Consider the following 19069-nt stretch of genomic DNA (forward strand, 5'->3'; position numbering starts at 1 on the left):
AATATGATGTTCAGCTATTTACACTGTTTCTGGAGGTTTTTAAAGCCGGATCTCTTCAGTCTCTGAATTTTAGCAGTTTACTCTTAGATTTAATGAAGAACTTTCAAGTATTTTTGCATATTGTATTTGCAGTGGACTGGAGAAATTTTACAAACTGTATGACTTCTCTGTTTGCTGTGTCTTATTTCTACTAGCTCCAGTGGCTGTTGGACAATTATGAGACAGCAGAAGGAGTGAGCCTTCCCAGAAGCACTCTGTATAACCACTACCTTCGACACTGTCAAGAACACAAACTGGACCCTGTCAATGCTGCCTCTTTTGGAAAACTAATAAGGTCAATTTTTATGGGGCTGCGAACCAGGAGATTGGGCACTAGGTTAGTACTGAAAAATAAAGTCATAAACTTACTTCCCCTTTTCAAATTACAGCAGTTTTGTGAATTGTTTGAGCAAAAGTACTTGATTACAGGAATACATAAGGGAAAAATATAGAATAAGAAAAGGAAAGTCACTGAATACTACTAAGCCAGAATGATATGCTGTCCTAAACACTGAGTGAGCAAAGCTTTGAGAATATTTGATTTTCAGCCTACATAGAAATTAACTGACTCGGGAGGGTGAGGTAGGAGGATCACCAAGTACAAAGCCAGCCTCAGCAATTTAGAGAGGTCCTAAGCAACTTAGCAAGACCCTATCTCAAAATAAAAAATTAAATGGGCTGAGAATGTAGCTCAGTGATTAAGTGCCCCTGGGTTCCATCCCTGGTACCAAAAGAAAAAAAGAAAAACATTAACTGTTAATGCAAGACTTGCACATGATATTTTAAAAATCAATATGTGTCACTTACTTTTTTAAAAAACACTGAAGGTTTAGTGTTTGACATTGTAAATAGGACACTATCTCCTGATTTTTACAAAATTATATTTAATTATCTTTATAATAACCTTATTTGACTAGAGAAAAAATTAAAGCTGGGTTTTCACTTCATTTCATGAAGCTAGGAGCAATTAAAAGTCATTTGGTAAATTTGCAAAATATAGGCATTTGAAGTCCTCTGTGATGACATAGGTCCTATTTTACCTCTTATTTTCCTTTTATTTATTTGTTTTCTCTGCTCTTAATCATGAAATTATCATGTGTAGAAGTTAGAACATGGTATAGTTCAATTGTATAGAAGCCAATAATGTAAAGAAGCACTTTTCAGTTTCTGTTTTCCTTCATTTGAAAATTAATGACTATTTTTACTAATCAAAGATGATGAAAAGAATACTTAGAACTGTGGAGTTTGTTTTTGTCTTTCCATAATTTCTACATAATGGAAACAAGTATTTAGGCAGAAGGATTTGGGTGTTTTTGACTTTTTAAACTTACAGAAATTATATAAAAATATTCAACATAGAGATGCTACACTGTATAACTTTAGGTGATGTACCTTTAATTACTTATAAATAATAACCTCAGAGTTTTTTTTTTTTTTGGGTAAAGAATTTACCAAAATAAAGAGTTTAGTAAAATAAAAAGTACCTTAGTAATTAACTTCATTGTATATTAATACCAAAGCGGGTCTTATGACCTATTTTTATGGGAAGGTCATCTAGTTTTTATGTTCCACTTCATGGAGAATTCATTCTACTTTCTATGGTCTGTTTCTGCTGTTTTCTCCTGCCAAGGTACATATTTTGGGATAGTATGTCTTGAACCCTGGCACTTTGTCAGTTTTATAAGATTTATAGGTCTGTATGCATTTGAATTCTGAATTATTCCATGATTTTGTTTTTTCTTAATTTATTTTTTATTAGTTCTAATCAGTTATGCATGACAGCAGAAAGCTCTTTGATTCATTGTACACAACTTTTAAGTAATAGTATGGCTTTTAGATTGCTGGAGGTTCAGTTCTCGTATAAATATATTTTCTTCTATCTATACTTCAAAATAGTAGTATATTTTAAACTACAGAACATGATTATCTCTTTAGACTAAAGGAACCAGTTTTCATTCCCTTGAAAAAATCTTTTTGTTTCTTTAGTATTTTTTTTTAAAACCAAAATGAGGAAAATCATTATTTGGGGACCTAACCCTCTATTTCTGAATTGATAGCTTAGTAGTTACATATACTGTGCCAATATTTTGAAACTCTGGGCTTTATTCAACATTCTAATAGCTGTATTGTTGTGCTACTTTTGTTACTGAAAAGGATTTCAATGGGCCCTATTTTGAGGCTCCATTCAAACCTTGAAACATCTTTAATAATAGAAAGGGATAAAATTGGGGTTGTTTGGGTTTGTGAATGAGTAGAATCCATATTCTCTAAGTACATTTTACAGTATTTCAGCTTTTACTTCTAATGTTCCCCCAATCCCCAACAATTATGTCTCCTGTTCCTTTTAAAATTGTATTCTGTGTTTGCAATTGAGTTAGAATGCGAAGCCTAGAAGAATGAGGAGAAAATAAATACTATGCAAGAGTACGGGCTTAAACAAGTGAGGTGTTATAAAGAGAGAGAACTATAATGTAGGAAAATTGACAGTATTAGTGGTAGGGTAAAGTCCCAGAGATTCATTATACTATGGCATTACTTTCTACTCCTAATCCAAGAAGTAAATCAATATAAATCATGAGGCAAACTAAATCAGATATTTTTTTAAAATTTTTTTAGTTATACATGGGCACAATATCTTTATTTTGTTTATTTATTTTTATGTGGTCCTGAGGATCGAACCCAGGGTCTCACATGTGAGACCCTGAGGATCGAACCCAGGGTCTCACATGTGAGAGGCGAGTGTTCTACCACTGAGCCACAACCCCAGCTCCAAAATCAGATATTTTTAAAAAGAAAAAAAAGTGAACTTTATGCCAGGAATGTTATGTATCAGTAGTATTATCTGTTGAAATTATTAGAACCAGACTACATCTTTTCTCAAGTTTGGGGGTCTGAGTAAACAACAAATAAATGAAATCACTGTATTTTTAAATAAAGGTGAATAAAAGGTATTGTTTTTTTAGATCCCTTCTCCAAATCAAATTTGAGCAAAACTGACTATGGATATACTTCACTCTCCAGACCCTTTCCAGTGAATAAAAAGAACTTCCACTCCCTCCCAACCCAAGCAAAATGATGATATGTAGAAAACTGAAAAAGAACTAGATACTTCAAGAGAAACATCATTTTACTTTTTAGTTTTTCCCCATGATTAATGCCTTTTACCCCTACCTATGCTACTTGCTTTCTACCCATACCTATACTATATCCTTACCTATACTATCTGCTATCCTTCAGTTTGTATGAAAAACACTACAAATTGTGTTTGTGGTATTTCTTGTTTGTATTTTTAGCTCTGTCTTTGGACTTTGGAGAGCAAGATCTAATCTCTGCAAGTGATTAGACTTTGTTTGTAGGCATTAAATTTTCATTTTTATTTTGCTGAAAGAGTACATATATTCAAATGACTTTTTAAAAAATTAACAATATTATTTATGTAATATGATTTTAATGTCTTCAAATGTATAGTGTTCATATAATATATGTTAATCTTGGAAGTAAAATTCTACTCTATTTTTATAAAAACTATTTAATCCACATTCCTCTTGCATTTCTTTTTCTAAATGAAAGAAAAAATTGGAAAGAGCACTGATGTCTTGCTATATATAGACTTGTGAAAAACTATTTTCTCTTTGCAAGAATTTACATATTTAAAATGTTATTTTTGCAAGAATTTGCAAATTCCATTCAGAGCAAAACTTGTCATTTCTAATAGCAAACATGATCTTTCTCATGAACATGGGGAAATTGTGACATTTTTATTCCAGGTGGGAATTTGCCATTTTCACAGAAAAATTTCCCCATGTCTGTTGTGATATATCTTATTCAGCCTACAAAACTGATATAAATTCATAAAAACAGAGACTAATAAAATGTGTTTCAAAATAAAAAATATCATCTTGTTTTAAGTTTCAAAATACTAATATGTTTCACTACAACATCCTATAATAAATTTATCTTATTTCATCATTCCTATGATAAAGAGAAAAATGTTGAACTTGTCCAAGTCTGTAGAATTTTTCTTTGTTCTCAATTTGCCACTTACAAATTCATATTTAATGTACAGTCCTTTATCCTGTTAATGAATTTTTGTTGGCCAAAACTGTTTTCCCACATTAAATTACATTTAAAATATTAATTTGAAAACAAAGTACTTATCTTAGGGTCTTGAACTGATTGACTCAGAATCTTATTTTGATTCTTCAGATGTTCTCACTATAAAAACATAATAGGTATCAGGAAAAGATAAATAAAAAATATATAAGATTAGTATGCTGCTTTTACCTGATTTTTCAAAATGTGAAATTAAATGGACATTCTCTGTGGTTGATACTGGTTTGACTTTGTGTTTCCAATGTTGTTCTTTTATAAAGAGGAAACTCCAAGTACCATTACTATGGAATTCGTGTCAAGCCAGATTCTCCTCTTAATCGTCTGCAAGAAGATATGCAGTATATGGCTATGAGACAACAACCCATGCAACAGAAGCAAAGGTAGACTCTGGAGTTATCACTGATATGTCAAAGCTATATATTTCTAAGTTGCTTAGGTCACTTTTTTCTGAACAGAACAAATACCTAAGTGCATATGAATGTGACTGCTGTTGACAAACTTTCACTATAGATAACTTTTAAATGTTCTAGAATTTTAATGTTCCTGTTTTTCACATTTAAAGAAAATATTTATTCTTTCATCCTTTTGGCCCTTTTTAAGTTAAGTGTAACATCCAATCCTCCGAAACTATTCAGACAGGGAAGTGAAACATAAAACACAAAAGCACACCTAAGCAAATAGTAGCAGGAGAACTTGTTTCATTATCATGAGTTTCTGATTTGCTGTTCTGCATATCATTCCTTTTGACTAAGTATGAAGTCTTGCAGAATGTTTGGGACTTTAACACTTTCTTTGAGTCCAACTTTTATTAATATAGAATTGCAGATATTGGAGTCATAAGAGATATGAAGCATTCATGAATGGATGATTGGATGGATAATAGGATAATATATCTTAGGAGTGAAAAATACCTCAGTCTAGTCTGGTCCCATAACCTTTTGACAATCAAAGCATTGGCAACCCTGCTTTACAGATGAATCCCAGAAATGATTTATTTGCACAAGCCCATAATTCTGTTTTTTAGCCAAGGACTTTCTAGTCAGTCCCATGTGCCTAATATCAAAATTTAGAAAAACAAAGAAAAAAGAAACCTTCCTCCTTTTACCAGCATCACTCAGCCATACCTGTAATTATTATTTTTTATTTCAATCTAACATATAGTATTCAGTAGAAAAAAAGGAGGTCTCTGCTTAAATAAATCCATTAATCTAGTTGACTTGGCTAGTTCTTCACATCCTTACTAGTTTAGTAAGAAGCACTAACTCTAAGACACTGATAGAAAAAGAATGTATCACACAGTAGTCCTTCATCTATTTAATCAGCAAACATTGAATCTCTTTTGTGTGCTAAGCACTGCATGCAGAGGATAAGACACAGTTTCTACCTTAGGTTAAAACATTAAAAGTAGAGATGTATGGGAAAATCGGGAGGGGAAAAGGAATGCAGTCTGAGACATGTTAAAATACAACTTTGGTCAAGAAACTATAAACTACAAAGTAATTTTCAGGAAACTCTGGAGAGTGAGGATTGGGAAATTTCATAGAGAAGTGCTCTTCAGTAGAGAGAGACCAAGAAGAGTCAGAAAAAAAAAAAAAAGGAATATTCAGGCAGAAGGAACAAGTAAACAAAATCACCTAGGGATAATATCTATGATGTCTTTAGTAAATGGCCCATGATTTAGTGAGTTTGGTATTGCAAAAGGAACATTGAAGAGATGACAGAATAGCTTACTGGGAGATGCAGTTTAGAAAGCAGTTTGGATCATTAAGGGATGTAGTTGTATATGAAGCTAATAAGTTTGTTCTTTGTACAGAACATAGCTTTGAAGCTTTTTAAGGCTTTGAAGCGAAACAATTGAACTTTGATTTTTTCTAGAGTGATGACTTTTTGATTTGGGGCAAGACATATTTAATGGGAAGAGACTGGAGGTAAGGATACTTGTTAAGTGGTTTTAAACACAGTGATAATTTCCAGTGTATGTATTCCAGCCTGCAGACTCAGTTCAAGATTTGCTTTATAAAGAGGTATCTCAAGAGTTTTAGGTTTTTAATTCATAAATTCTCAATTTTGTTTTTAATAGTGGATTCTTATTTTTTGAAATACAGCCAATGAAATATATTAAGAAGGAGTTCAAACAATTAACAGAATGAATCATAGAGTAGTACCTTATATAGTTGAAGACAGGGTTTGAATGAGTTATAATAAACTGTTACTTATTGTCTTGGATTATAATTTTTCTCCTATTTACTAGTAGCAGCAACTACAGCTCTTACTTGCTGATGTGATCTCTACCCTCATGTATAGCAACATTACATATTGTGGCTATAGTGAAATAAAAAAAAAAGAAAAAAGCTTGATTCAAAAGTAACATACTCAAAATAATTATGAGCAAACTTGTTAAATTATACCTAAGAGAGCTAAAACCTACTTCTTCATATGATTTAACTATAAGGTAATCTACCAAGCTTTCAAGAAAATGTAGGTTTTCATAGAACATTTTTTATAAAAAGCCTAAAATACTCAAGTAGGAGCTACAGTTTCTAAGGTCTCCTATGAAACAGATTCCAGAGCTATCAAAGTTAAGGAGCTGTGAAAACCTCTGCAACCTCCATAATTGCTTTTAGAAACAGATGCTATATGTATGTATTTAGGAAGTGATATAAAATTCTCAATAATATTAATAAATTCTACCAACTTGAATTTCTTATATCATATGCTTTCTTGTGAAAAAAGAGTGTTAGGTACTGCACCCTCTTTTGATTCATTTGTGTTTTCGATGATGCAAGTTTTGTATTATATACAGTTGCTCCTGAAATTCTGTCTTGATGAATGATTGCATTAGCGTTGTCAATTGCACAGATTTCTTTATTGAGACGAGCAGGAAGCTTCAGTTGTCTCATTGAAGGAGACTCTTCACTGACAACCTGCATAGGCCTCAACTGAACCCAGTTACTTCATTGTGTAGAAGTACTTGGATAGAAGAGAGTTTCTCTCCTTGCATCTGGATGTAAGGGTGAAGTTAAGCATATTTGTTTAAAATGATGGAAAAAGAACTTATTGTATCATTTGTTTTATGCCTTAAACAATTAAAAATTGATGATTCCAAAAGTGAAATGATTGTATTGAATGTATTAAAATTTGTATAAGAAGAAACTTACACATTATGTTAAAATGCAAGTGATATGTGAAAGGTTTAAAATATTTCATAGCAGGTACTGGTATTTAATATGGCAAAGGAAGTATAAGTGGACAGGGTCTTCTGCTTACTTTTGAGTTGTTCATTACAGTAGTTTGTTGATATTCAGTGGCGAACAAATGGACCCAGGCACTCCGGTAAGCCCTTAGAGTAAGATTCTAGAGACTACAATCTAGTCTGATACAATGTAAAAACTGCTTTGCAGATTGATGGCATTATGGGTAATCAAGAAGAGAAAGAATGTATAATTTTAATAGCTTCTGTTGAGAACATCTCTTATAAAAATAATATTTGCATTTAAAGGAGATAATCTTAAGTTCTTAAAGAGATTCACTAATGGACTAATTTGCTTTCCCTAATTTAGACAACATTAATTTAGGTTATCAAAGAACAAAAATGAGATCAGTAATTTTCAGCTCTACAAACTAAGTAAAAATGTTTGCTCCAGTTTCTTTTTAATATTTAAAAGAAGTACATAAAGAATGTTGGCACTATATTTTAGTTATTCTTCCAAACCCTAGTAGCAAAAGTAGTGGAATGAAGCCAAGTGTTTTTGACAATGTGCTTGTCTGTGTTTGATTCCAGTAGCCATTCTCAAAATATTAAACTGCATTTATCATTTCTTCAACAAATATATATATCAATTGTCAGTTGCATTAGAATATGTGCATCACATCTAAAAGAGATGGCACAGGATTCTAAATGCCAGAACCTGAAAGAAGAGATGGCCTAGTCCAACCCACTCTCTCTCTCTCTCTTTTTTTTTTTTTTGGTGCCAGGGATCAAACCCAGAGTCTCCTGCATGGTAGGCAAGCCCTTAACCACTGAGCTAAAATTCTTAATCCTCAATCCATCCTCTTGATAAGAAAATGGAAGTCCATAAAGGAAAAACAACCTAGATAAGAACCCAATTCTCTTGTCAAAGAGGTAATATAATCTATTCAGAAACATATAATATTTTTTTCATAAAATGGAAGGAGAAAACACATTTTAATGAGTATATTTCAATTAAGTTAGGAAATGTGCTACTTCCTACCTATTTGCATGGTCTCTTCACAGGAATTGAATTCTGTGAAAGAAAGAACTTTTGTGGCACTGAAGGGGAAGCCAAGAGAGGTCCTGTGAAAAGATGTGATAGCAAAACTGTTTTTGCTCTGTCTATGAATATTTGTATATATATAAGGAGAAAGGAAGTATTATTATTATTATCATCATTATTATAAGTACTAGAGAAAAAATCTTTAGGAATATTCTGGTGCTTTGGAGGAAAATGCAGCCTGGCAATTAGACAATTTTGGCTTCTGTTTCTTTATACCTCTATGCTTGTGGTTTTCAACGTTGATTAATGTTAATAGTTTATAATTATTTTCTAGACTGTGAGTTCCCTGGGATCATCACAGAGCTAAGCATCTAGGGCAAGTAAATTGGTCTGAGGCAATGAGAGTGGCAGGCATCTTTAGTGAGATGATCTGGTGCCTGTGCATTTGGCTTTGGAGACAAATAAGAAATCTTGGCATTTAAAAATGTTCAGTGTGCACTGTGGTACTCCATGATGAAATGACCATATTTTCCATTAAAGTCAGGAAAATTGTAAATAATCACAACTCAGTAATTTCAAATTATAGTAATTCATGTAAAGTTTAATAATAGTAACAGTCACCACTAACTTATTCTCCTGATAAGTATTTGTTGAACACTTAAAATGTTCTTTTAAGTTCATACAAAGTAAAGCACTTTATCTGTAAGATCTCATTTGGCAATTATATTGCTATTTACTGAGAAAGAAACTAGGTCCACTTAATTTGGGCTGCACGCAAAAAGCTCACTAATTTATTTTTTTCCTAGATAAAGATTCAGATACCTTTTTCTTTTTTTTTAAAATTTATTTCTATGTCCTGGCATCAGGTAGAGCCAGATTGTCATTCTCCAAATAAAGAAGTTGGGGAGGGGTATCACTCTGGAATCTGTTTAACAGAAAGAGCCATGTGTTATTCAGCTTCTCATGGCTATGACCAAAATACTTGACAGAAACAACTTAGAGAATTAAAGGTTTATTTTGATCTCACAGTTTCAGAGATTCTGTCCAAGGTCACAGGATACTGGACTGAGTTGAGATGGAACATCATTTTGGAAGGACATGGCATAGGAAAACTGCTCATCTCATGGCAACTATGAAGGAGGGAGGGAGGGAGGGAGGGAGGAGAGAGAGAGAGAGAGAGAGAGAGAGAGAGAGAATAAAGGAGAGGGGAAAGTTTAAGGGAGAGGAAAGAGGAAACACACAAGCATGAGGAGCCAGGGACAAGATATAATTCACTAAGAATACACTCCCAGTGAGCTAGTTTCTCCAGCCATGCCCCACCTGGCTATAGTTGACACCTAGTAGTCTATTCAAATCATTAATCTATCATGTAGATAAATCTACTGATGAAGTTGTAAACTCTCATAATCACTTCTGACATTTTTGCATTGTCTAACACATGAATATTTGGGGGGGACACTTCTAAACCATAACAAGCCAACTGTAGGTAAAAAGTGTGGCATGCATATATATTTGTAGTAAGAATATATTCTTCTAGATATTTAACTGTAAATTACCTGTACTAAAAGGACACAATAAAGAAATTCATGAGATCAGGGAATCATGTCTGCCTCATCCAACATTGCATTTCAGTGCTCTATAAATATTCATTGAATTAATGAATAATCCATTCCTCTGGATCATTCATTTTCATTTTAGCCTTGGGCCTCAATCTCCTTTCCCTTCCGCAGTTAATACATTTAAGGCCTTGGGTTGTGGCTTAGTGGTAGAGCACTTGCCTAGCATGAGGCACTGGGTTCTATCCCCAGCACCACATAAAAAAACTAAATAAACAAAATAAAGGTATTGTGTCTATCTACAACTAAAAGTATTTTTAGGAAAATACATTTAAATTTAATTATTTCTCTTCTCTTTGCTCAATTATAAATCTAGAACTAATGAAGAGAGATACATACTCTGAAAGTTACCAACAAGAATTGAAGAGAGAGAATTCTATCATTAATCAGCAAGGTTGATATTAGAAGTCATTTAGATAAATATAAATGTATATTTTAGTGTGGCATCAAAGAGTCAGTTACTGTTTTGAAAGAATGAATCTCTTCACACAGTGGTACTTTTTTCTTATCCATTCATGTTTATATCACTTGGTTCATTTTATACATCAGGTAATCTAAAGACTTTCTGGGGCAATTTTTCAAAAGAGGTTTAAAAGAAACTTCTAGTCATAGAAACTTGTAGCCTCTTGCCCTGATTGTCAGGTCATCATTTTTACTTATTTATGCAAATCAGTGATCATGTACTTTCATATATTATGAACATAATAATGACTCTGCCTGTGGAGTTAATATTTTGCATGTGTATATTTCATCTGCTTTGAAAGGACTTTCCAAATTTTTTTTTCATTTAGTTTATTGAAAACTCTTCTACTTGGTACAGTTAATTGAATGTGATGGTAAACATATACTACTCTTTGTCTTCCAGTGAACTGTTTCAGTATCCTTGGTTGTGAGATTCTGACAGAATATTATGATTACAGTAGAGTTGCAAATGTCCAAGTCCTAAATAATAGCTATAGGTAACCCCATGGGGGAAGATTCCTAATAATTTTCTAAGTTTTCTTTGTTAGTGGCAGGTTTCATGCATATACTCAGCTATTAAAGCATTAGAGTTTCTTTCATTTCCTAATCATTAACAACTTTAGTTCTGATTGCCCATGGAGTTGCAAGCTGTTAAAATGATGGTTTGCCTCTTACTAATTTTGAAATCCAAAGCTGTTTCTTCCTTTGATGCAGTGCAGGTCATTATCAAGAACACACCATAACTCAAGAGCATACATTTGTAAAATAAATGGGGGTAAAGGAAGGGTAATACTTTTAAATACTGAAAGTTCAGGTTTTAAAGAATTCAACACAGAGGGGTTTGTTTGTTTTCAATAGAAAGAATGTTTTTATAATTTAATATTTATGGTGATTTGTAAAGAGTGCAAAGAGGCAGGAAAATATGTTCTGTTTCATTGCTAAAAATTTAGTTGAAATTCAACCAGAATTATATAATGTAGAATTATCATGTTAATAGAATATTTTAAAACTTAGAAAAAAAATCATTTATACTGAACCTTTTCAAAACCCTGAACTTATAGTGCCCTATGTATAGTAAATGCTCAATAAATATTTGTTAAATTCATTAAAAGTATGTTAAGATTAACTGATGGCATGATAAAATGAAAATTTATCTTGATCATTCATTCATTCTCCATTTAAAGATATTTATCATGTATTTCAAATTTAGTTCATGGGGGAAATAGAAAACTGATGAGATTTTTTTTTGAAAATTGGCATTTCTCTAATGTTAATGGGTATATTTCTACAACATTGGTCTGAAGGACTCCTTACCTGGTCAAGAGGCTCCCATGGACTAGGACTGTGCATGCTGCCTAGAAAACATCTCAGAAGCATGTAATACCAGTTACTAAGCCCCATTCTCAAAGATTTTATTAGGTAGGTCTTGAGTGAGCCTCGATATTTGAATTTTTGTTTTTTTTTTCTTTTTTTTTATTGGTTGTTCACAACATTACAAAGCTCTTGACATATCATATTTCATACATTAGATTGAAGTGAGTTATGAACTCCCAATTTTACCCCAAATGCAGATTGCAGAATCACGTAGGTTACACATCCACAATTTTACATAATGCCCTATTAGTAACTGTTGTATTCTGCTACCTTTCCTATCCCATACTATCCCCCCTCCCCTTCCTTCATATCTTCTCTCTCTACCCTATCTACTGTAATTCATTTCTCTCCTTGTTTATTTTCCCATTCCTCTCACAACCTCTTATGTGTAATTTTGTATAGCAATGAGGGTCTCCCTTCATTTCCATGCAATTATCCTTTTCTCCCTCTTTCCCTCCCATCTCATGTCTCTGTTTAAAGTTAATCTTTTCTTCCTGCTCTTCCTCCCTACTCTGTTCATAGTTGCTCTCATTATATCAAAGAAGACATTTGGTATTTGTTTTTTAGGGATTGGCTAGGTTCACTAAGCATAATCTGCTCTAGTGCCATCCATTTCCCTGCAAATTCCATGATTTTGTCATTTTTTAAGTGCCGCGTAATAATCCATTGTGTATAAATGCCACATTTTTTTATCCATTCATCTATTGAAGGGCCTGTGGGTTGGATCCACAGTCTAGCTATTGTGAATTGTGCTGCTATGAACATCGATGTGGCAGTATCCCTGTAGCATGCTCTTTTAAGGTCTTCAGGGAATAGTCCGAGAAGGGCAATAGCAGGGTCAAATGGTGGTTCCATTGCCAGCTTTCCCAGGAATATCCAAACTGCTTTCCAAATTGGCCGCACCAATTTGCAGTCCCACCAGCAATGTACAAGTGTACCCTTTTCTCCACATCCTCGCCAGCACTTGTTGTTGTTTGACTTCATAATGGCTGCCAATATTACTAGAGTGAGATGGTATCTTAGGGTGGTTTTGATTTGCATTTCTCTGACTGCTAGGGATGGTGAGCATTTTTTCATGTACTTGTTGATTGATTGTATATCCTCCTCTAAGAAGTGTCTGTTCAGGTCCTTGGCCCATTTGTTGATTGGGTTATTTGTTATCTTATTGTCTAATTTTTAGAGTTCTTTGTATACTCTGGATATTAGGGCTCTATCTGAAGTGTGAGGAGTAAAAATTTGTTCCCAGGATGTAGGCTCCCTATTTACCTCTCTTATTGTTTCTCTTGCTGAGAAAAAACTTTTTAGTTTAAGTAAGTCCCATTTGTTGATTCTTGTTATTAACTCTTGTGCTATGGGTGTCCTATTAAGGAATTTGGAGCCCAACCCCACAATATGTAGATCGGAGCCAACTTTTTCTTCTATCAGACGCAGAATCTCTGATTTGATATCAAGCTCCTTGATCCATCTTGAGTTAACTTTTGTGCATGGCGAGAGAAAGGGATTCAGTTTCATTTTGTTGCATATGGATTTCCAGTTTTCCCAACACCATTTGTTGAAGATGCTATCCTTCCTCCATTGCATGCTTTTAGCCCCTTTATCAAATATAAGATAGTTGTAACTTTGTGGATTAGTCTCTGTGTCCTCTATTCTATACCATTGGTCCACCCGCCTGTTTTGGTACCAGTACCATGCTGTTTTTGTCACTATTGCTCTGTAATATAGTTTGAAATCTGGTATCGTTATACCGCCTGATTCACACTTCCTGTTTAGAATTGCTTTTGCTATTCTGGGTCTTTTATTTTTCCATATGAATTTCATGATTGCTTTATCTGTTTCCTCAAGAAATGCCATTGGGATTTTGATTGGCATTGCATTAAACCTATAGAGAACTTTTGGTAATATCGCCATTTTGATGATGTTAGTTCTGCCTATCCATGAACAGGGTATATTTTTCTATGTTCAAAGATCTTCTTCTACTTCTCTCTTTAGGGTTCTGTAGTTTTCATTGTATAAATCTTTCACCTCTTTTGTTAGGTTGATTCCCAAGTATTTTTTTTTTTTTTTGAGGATATTGTGAGTGGAGTGTTTTTCCTCATTTCCGTTTTAGAAGTTTTGTCGCTGATATACAGAAATGCCTTTGATTTATGCGTGTTGACTTTATATCCTGCCACTTTGCTGAATTCATTTATTAGTTCTAGTAGTTTCTTTGTAGACCCTTTTGTGTCTTCTAGTAATAGAATCATGTCATCTGCAAATAGTGATAATTTAAGTTCTTCTTTTCCTATTTTTATGCCTTTAATTTCTTTCGTCTGTCTAATTGCTCTGGCTAGTATTTCAAGGACTAAATTAAATAGAAGTGGTGAGAGAGGGCATCTCTGTCTTGTTCCAGATTTTAGAGGGAACGCCTTCAACTTTTGTCCATTCAGAATGCTGCTAGCCTGAGGCTTAGCATAGATACCTTTCACAATGTCAAGGTAAGTTCCTGTTATCCCTAGTTTTTCTAATGTTTTGAACATAAAGTGATGCTGTACTTTGTCGAATGCTTTCTCTGTGTCTATAGAGATGATCATATGGTTCTTATCTTTAAGTCTATTGATGTGGTGAATAACATTTATTGATTTCCGTATATTGAACCAGGCTTGCATCCCAGGGATGAATCCTACTTGATCATGGTGCACAATTTTTTTGATGTGTTTTTCTATTCGATTCGCCAGAATTTTATTGAGGATTTTTGCATCTAGGTTCATCAGAGATATTGGTCTGTAGTTTTCTTTCTTTGAGGTGTCTTTCTCTGGTTTCGGAATCAGGGTGATGTTGGCCTCATAGAATGAATTTGGAAGAGCTCCCTCTTTTTTTATTTCCTGAAATAACTTGAAAAGTATTGGTATTAATTCTTCCTTAATGGTTTTATAAAACTCCGCTGTATACCCATCCAGTCCTGGGCTTTTCTTGGTTGGTAGTCCTTTGATTGCTTTTTCTATTTCATTCATTGATATTGGTCTGTTCAAATTGTGTGTATCCTCCTGACTTAGTCTGCTAATCATATTACTTAAGAAATTTATGGATGTCCTCAGTATCTTCTATTTTATTGGAATATAGGTTTTCAAAATAATTTCTAATTGTCTTCTGTATTTCTGTAGCATCTGTTGTGATATTGCCTTTTTCATCCTGTATGTTAGTAATTTGAGTTCTCTCTCTTCTTCTCTTCGTTAGCATGGCTAAAGGTCTGTCGATCTTATTTATTTTTTCGAAGAACCAACTTTTAGTTTTGTTAATTTTTTCAGTGGTTTCTTTTGTTTCAATTTCATTGATTTCCGCTCTGATTTTAATTATTTCTTGCCTTCTGCTACATTTGCTGTTGTTTTGCTCTTCCTTTTCTAGGGCTTTGAGATGAAGTGTGAGCTCATTTATTTGTTGGTTTTTTCTTTTTTTGAGGAATGACCACCAGGCGATGAATTTCCCTCTTAAAACTGCTTTCATTGTGTCCTATAGATTCTGATATGTCGTGTCTGTATTTTCATTTATATGTAAGAACTTTTTTATTTCCTCCTTTATGTCTTCTGTAACCCATTGATCATTCAGTAACATATTGTTCATTTTCCATGTGATGTAGGATTTTTCCTTCCTTCTTTTATCATTGATTTCCAGTTTCATTCCATTATGATCCAATAGAATGCATGGTATTATCTCCACCCCTTTATATTTACTGAGGGTTGACCTATGGCATAATATATGGTCTATTTTTGAGAAGGATCCATGTGCTGCTGAGAAAAAAGTATATCCATTTGATGATAGTTGATATATTTCTATATATGTCAGTTAAGTCTAGGTTATTGATTGTGGTATTGAGTTCTATAGTTTCTTTATTCATCTTTTGTTTGGAGGATCTGTCCAATGGTGAGAGAGGTGTGTTGAAGTCACCCATAATTATTGTGTTGTGGTCTATTTGATTCTTGAACTTGAGGAGAATTTGTTTTATGAATGTTGCAGCACCATTATTTGGTGCATAAATATTGATAATTGTTATGTCTTGTTGGTGAATGGTTCCTTTTAACAGTATATAATGTCCTTCCTTATCCCTTTTGATTAACTTATTCTTGAAGTCGATTTTATTCCATATGAGGATGGCCACCCCTGCTTGCTTATGAGGACCTGTGCGTGGTATATTTTTTCCCATCCTTTCACCTTCATCCTGTGTATGTCTTTTCCAATCAGATGTGTCTCCTGGAGACAGCATATTGTTGGATTTGTTTTTTTAATCCATGATACCAGCCTATGTCACTTTATTGGAGAGTTTAAGCCATTAACATTCAGAGTTACTATTGATATATGGTTTGTACTTCCATCCATGTTTGATTATTTATCCTTTTTTAAAAAAATTTCGTTTGTTTCTCCATGATTATCTTTCCCCTCGCCCTCTGTCTTTACCGAGGCACTTCCCACTGATGGTTTTGGTTATTGTTTTTCATTTCTTCCTCGTGTAGTGTTTTGCTCAAAATGATTTGCAATGCTGGTTTTCTGGCTGCAAATTGTTTTAACTTTTGTTTATCATGAAAGATTTTTATTTAGTTGTCATACCTGAAGCTTAATATTGCTGGATACAGAATTCTTGGTTGGCATCCATTGTCTTTCAGTGTTTGAAATACATTGTTCCATGACCTTCTTGCTTTCAGTGTCTGTGATGAAAAATCCGTTGTTAACCTTATTGGTTTACCCCTGAATGTAATCTGTCTCCTTTCTCTTGTAGCTTTTAATATTTTTTCTTTGTTCTGTATATTGGATATCTTCATAACAATGTGTCTTGGCATTGGTGTACTGTGATTTTGTGTGCTCGGTGTCCTGTATGCATCTTCAATTTGTATATCTGTTTCCTTTTTTATTTCTGGAAAGTTTTCTGTAATTATTTCATTCAGCAGGTTACTCATTCCCTTGGTATGAATCTCTGTACCTTCTTCTATCCCCATGACTCGTAAGTTTGGTTTTTTTATGTTATCCCATAACTCTTGGATGTTTTTCTTGTGATTTTTTACCAGCCTATCTGAGTTGGCTAGACTCTTTTCCAGATGATATATTTTGTCTTCATTATCTGACGTTCTGGCTTCTACTTGCTCCACTCTGTTAGTGATACTCTCAATTGAGTTTGTAATTTGGTTTATCGTTTCCTTCATTTCTAGAATTATTGTTTGATTATTTTTTATAATCTCTATCTCCTGATAAAGATGCTTAACTTCTTCTTTTATCCGTTTATGTAATTCATTCTCAATGTGTTCTTTCGCTGCTTGAATTTGCTGTCTCGTATCCTCTTTAAGGTTCCATTCCATCTGTTTAAGGTGTTCCTTGAGTTCTTTATATGACCATTTTTCTGATGACTCTAGGTCCTCCTGAATATTTAGGCTGTCCTGCATTGTTTGTACTCCTTTTCTTCCTTGCTTTTTCAAGTTGCTCATGTTACTTCTTATTCTGTTTGACTGCTGAGTTACTGTTTACTCCTATAAATTTATTTGATGCTTGGGAGGAAAGGTATTAGAAGGGAAGGGAAGAAGTCACTGTAGCCGCAGGTTTCAATGAAGTTATCTCCTCTGCCGCAGTCTGGTGACGTCAGTTCTCTGCCATGGTGGTATCTCTTGCAAATGGCGACAGTTCGTTTCCGTTTGCCGGGTGACCAATGCAACCGGTGGGTCCTTACTGTCTCTCCCAAGCCCCGTTTCAAACCTGTGGCCACTACATATAAAGGCTCGGTTGGCATTTACCTCAGTAGGAACAGAAGGGCCGACCAGTTGTTTCAGCCGGATGGATTAGTGCTGAGTCACAGTTGTTTGTCTGCAGGAAGCAGGCGAACGGGAGCTTGAATGCAACCGATCCGGGCTCAGTATGTGTTCTGAGAGGCCCAGACTGTTCTTCCCAGATCCACGTCAGTTCAGCATTGCCTAGTGATCCTTGGCTGTTTCTGCAACAAGTACATGGGCAATCCGACAGAAAGACCAGTCTCCGCTTGGGGGGTGGGATGGGGGGCTAGCAGAGCCCTAGCAACTGTTCCCAAGCTCCTCTCAGCCTTTTTTTAAAATCCAGGATGCAAATTCCTCCCCTGTCAGCAAATCGACTGTCAAATTATTTTCTTGCAAAAGGAGAAAGGCGGGGTGGGTGGGGGGCAGAAGCAAAAAGGGGGGAGGCGGGGGGAGGGAGGGAGAGGGACAGAGGAGGGGAGAGATATCCCTCCGCAGAGCTGGGTCTCTATTTGAATTTTTGTATTTGAATTTTTTAGGTATTTTACATAGTTAATTTATAGGTATAGGTATTTATTTAGCCTATTTTTAATGTGGTTGTTTTTGACTCCTTGTTAAACTCCCTTCTCTTCTGGGAAGACCCAAACCTCTGAGATGATGGTAGGAGATAGAATGTTTTTTTTAAATATGGAATCAGGCAGATGAACATCCAGCCCCTTGCTGCCCAATGTTTCTGGTTTCTGGTGATTTCTTGCAAGCACTAATCTAGTGTCAAGCAGTAAACTTTGAACGTGCCACTGTATGATTCATTACTTAACAAAGAGGAAAAGCAAAAGTTAACATTACCTAGAAGCTCTTCCATACTTTCAGGCTCACACTAATGCAACCCCCTGCCCTTGCTGGTGCCATTCTTCCTAGAGCTCTTTGAACTCTGTCCCTGGAGTCTAGCTTGAGTCATAATATGTTTCCGGTTTTACAGCACTTCCACCAAGGAAATACCCATACTGTATTATCTGTGCCTGTCTTTCAATCTACTATTCATCTTTCTATCCTTATTCTTATGGTCATAATAAAAGCACTCATTTCCCAGCTCTGACTGTATTTTCTCTGTGTTTCCCTTCATCCCCACTATGTAAGAGCTTTTCTAAAGTACTGACCTGTACGTTTTCTCCTGGATTTGTCAAATTATCTCCTTTCCTTGTAAGCTGGCCTTGATGCATTTGCCATCTCCCACTTAATGTAGTAAACCTCTAATTAGTGCTTCCCACTCAATCTTATTAAACATCATCATACATCAATTGTGATTCATTGTGATTTTGACTGCATATTAAAAATACAATATTTTCTACTCATAGACACTTTCACTGTGTATGATACAATGATAATGCTGTCTTCTTAAAGAAGAAGGTAATTTTGCTTGTAGGTTATAGGCTTGCTAAGCACTGTGTGCAGGTAGATTGTGGCATAGCATCTGTCCTCTGAAAACTTATTCTAAGAGGAGTATATG

At 34.5% G+C, this 19069-nt stretch overlaps 1 protein-coding gene across 2 annotated transcripts in view; it reads left to right on the top strand.

Annotated features, from left to right (window-relative positions):
• RFX3 (regulatory factor X3) overlaps window positions 1–19069 on the top strand; it is a 329303-nt gene that overhangs the window by 244171 nt on the left and 66063 nt on the right. For both annotated transcript variants that reach the window (XM_081282601.1, XM_081282602.1), the window contains exons 6-7: window positions 195–376; window positions 4413–4532. In XM_081282601.1, coding sequence (XP_081138727.1) covers window positions 195–376; window positions 4413–4532 — 302 coding nt within the window. The remainder of the gene's footprint in view (window positions 1–194; window positions 377–4412; window positions 4533–19069) is intronic.

This window comes from Spermophilus citellus (assembly GCF_964194105.1).
Source record: "Spermophilus citellus genome assembly, chromosome: 2".
In the NCBI taxonomy this organism is placed as follows: domain Eukaryota; kingdom Metazoa; phylum Chordata; class Mammalia; order Rodentia; family Sciuridae; genus Spermophilus; species Spermophilus citellus.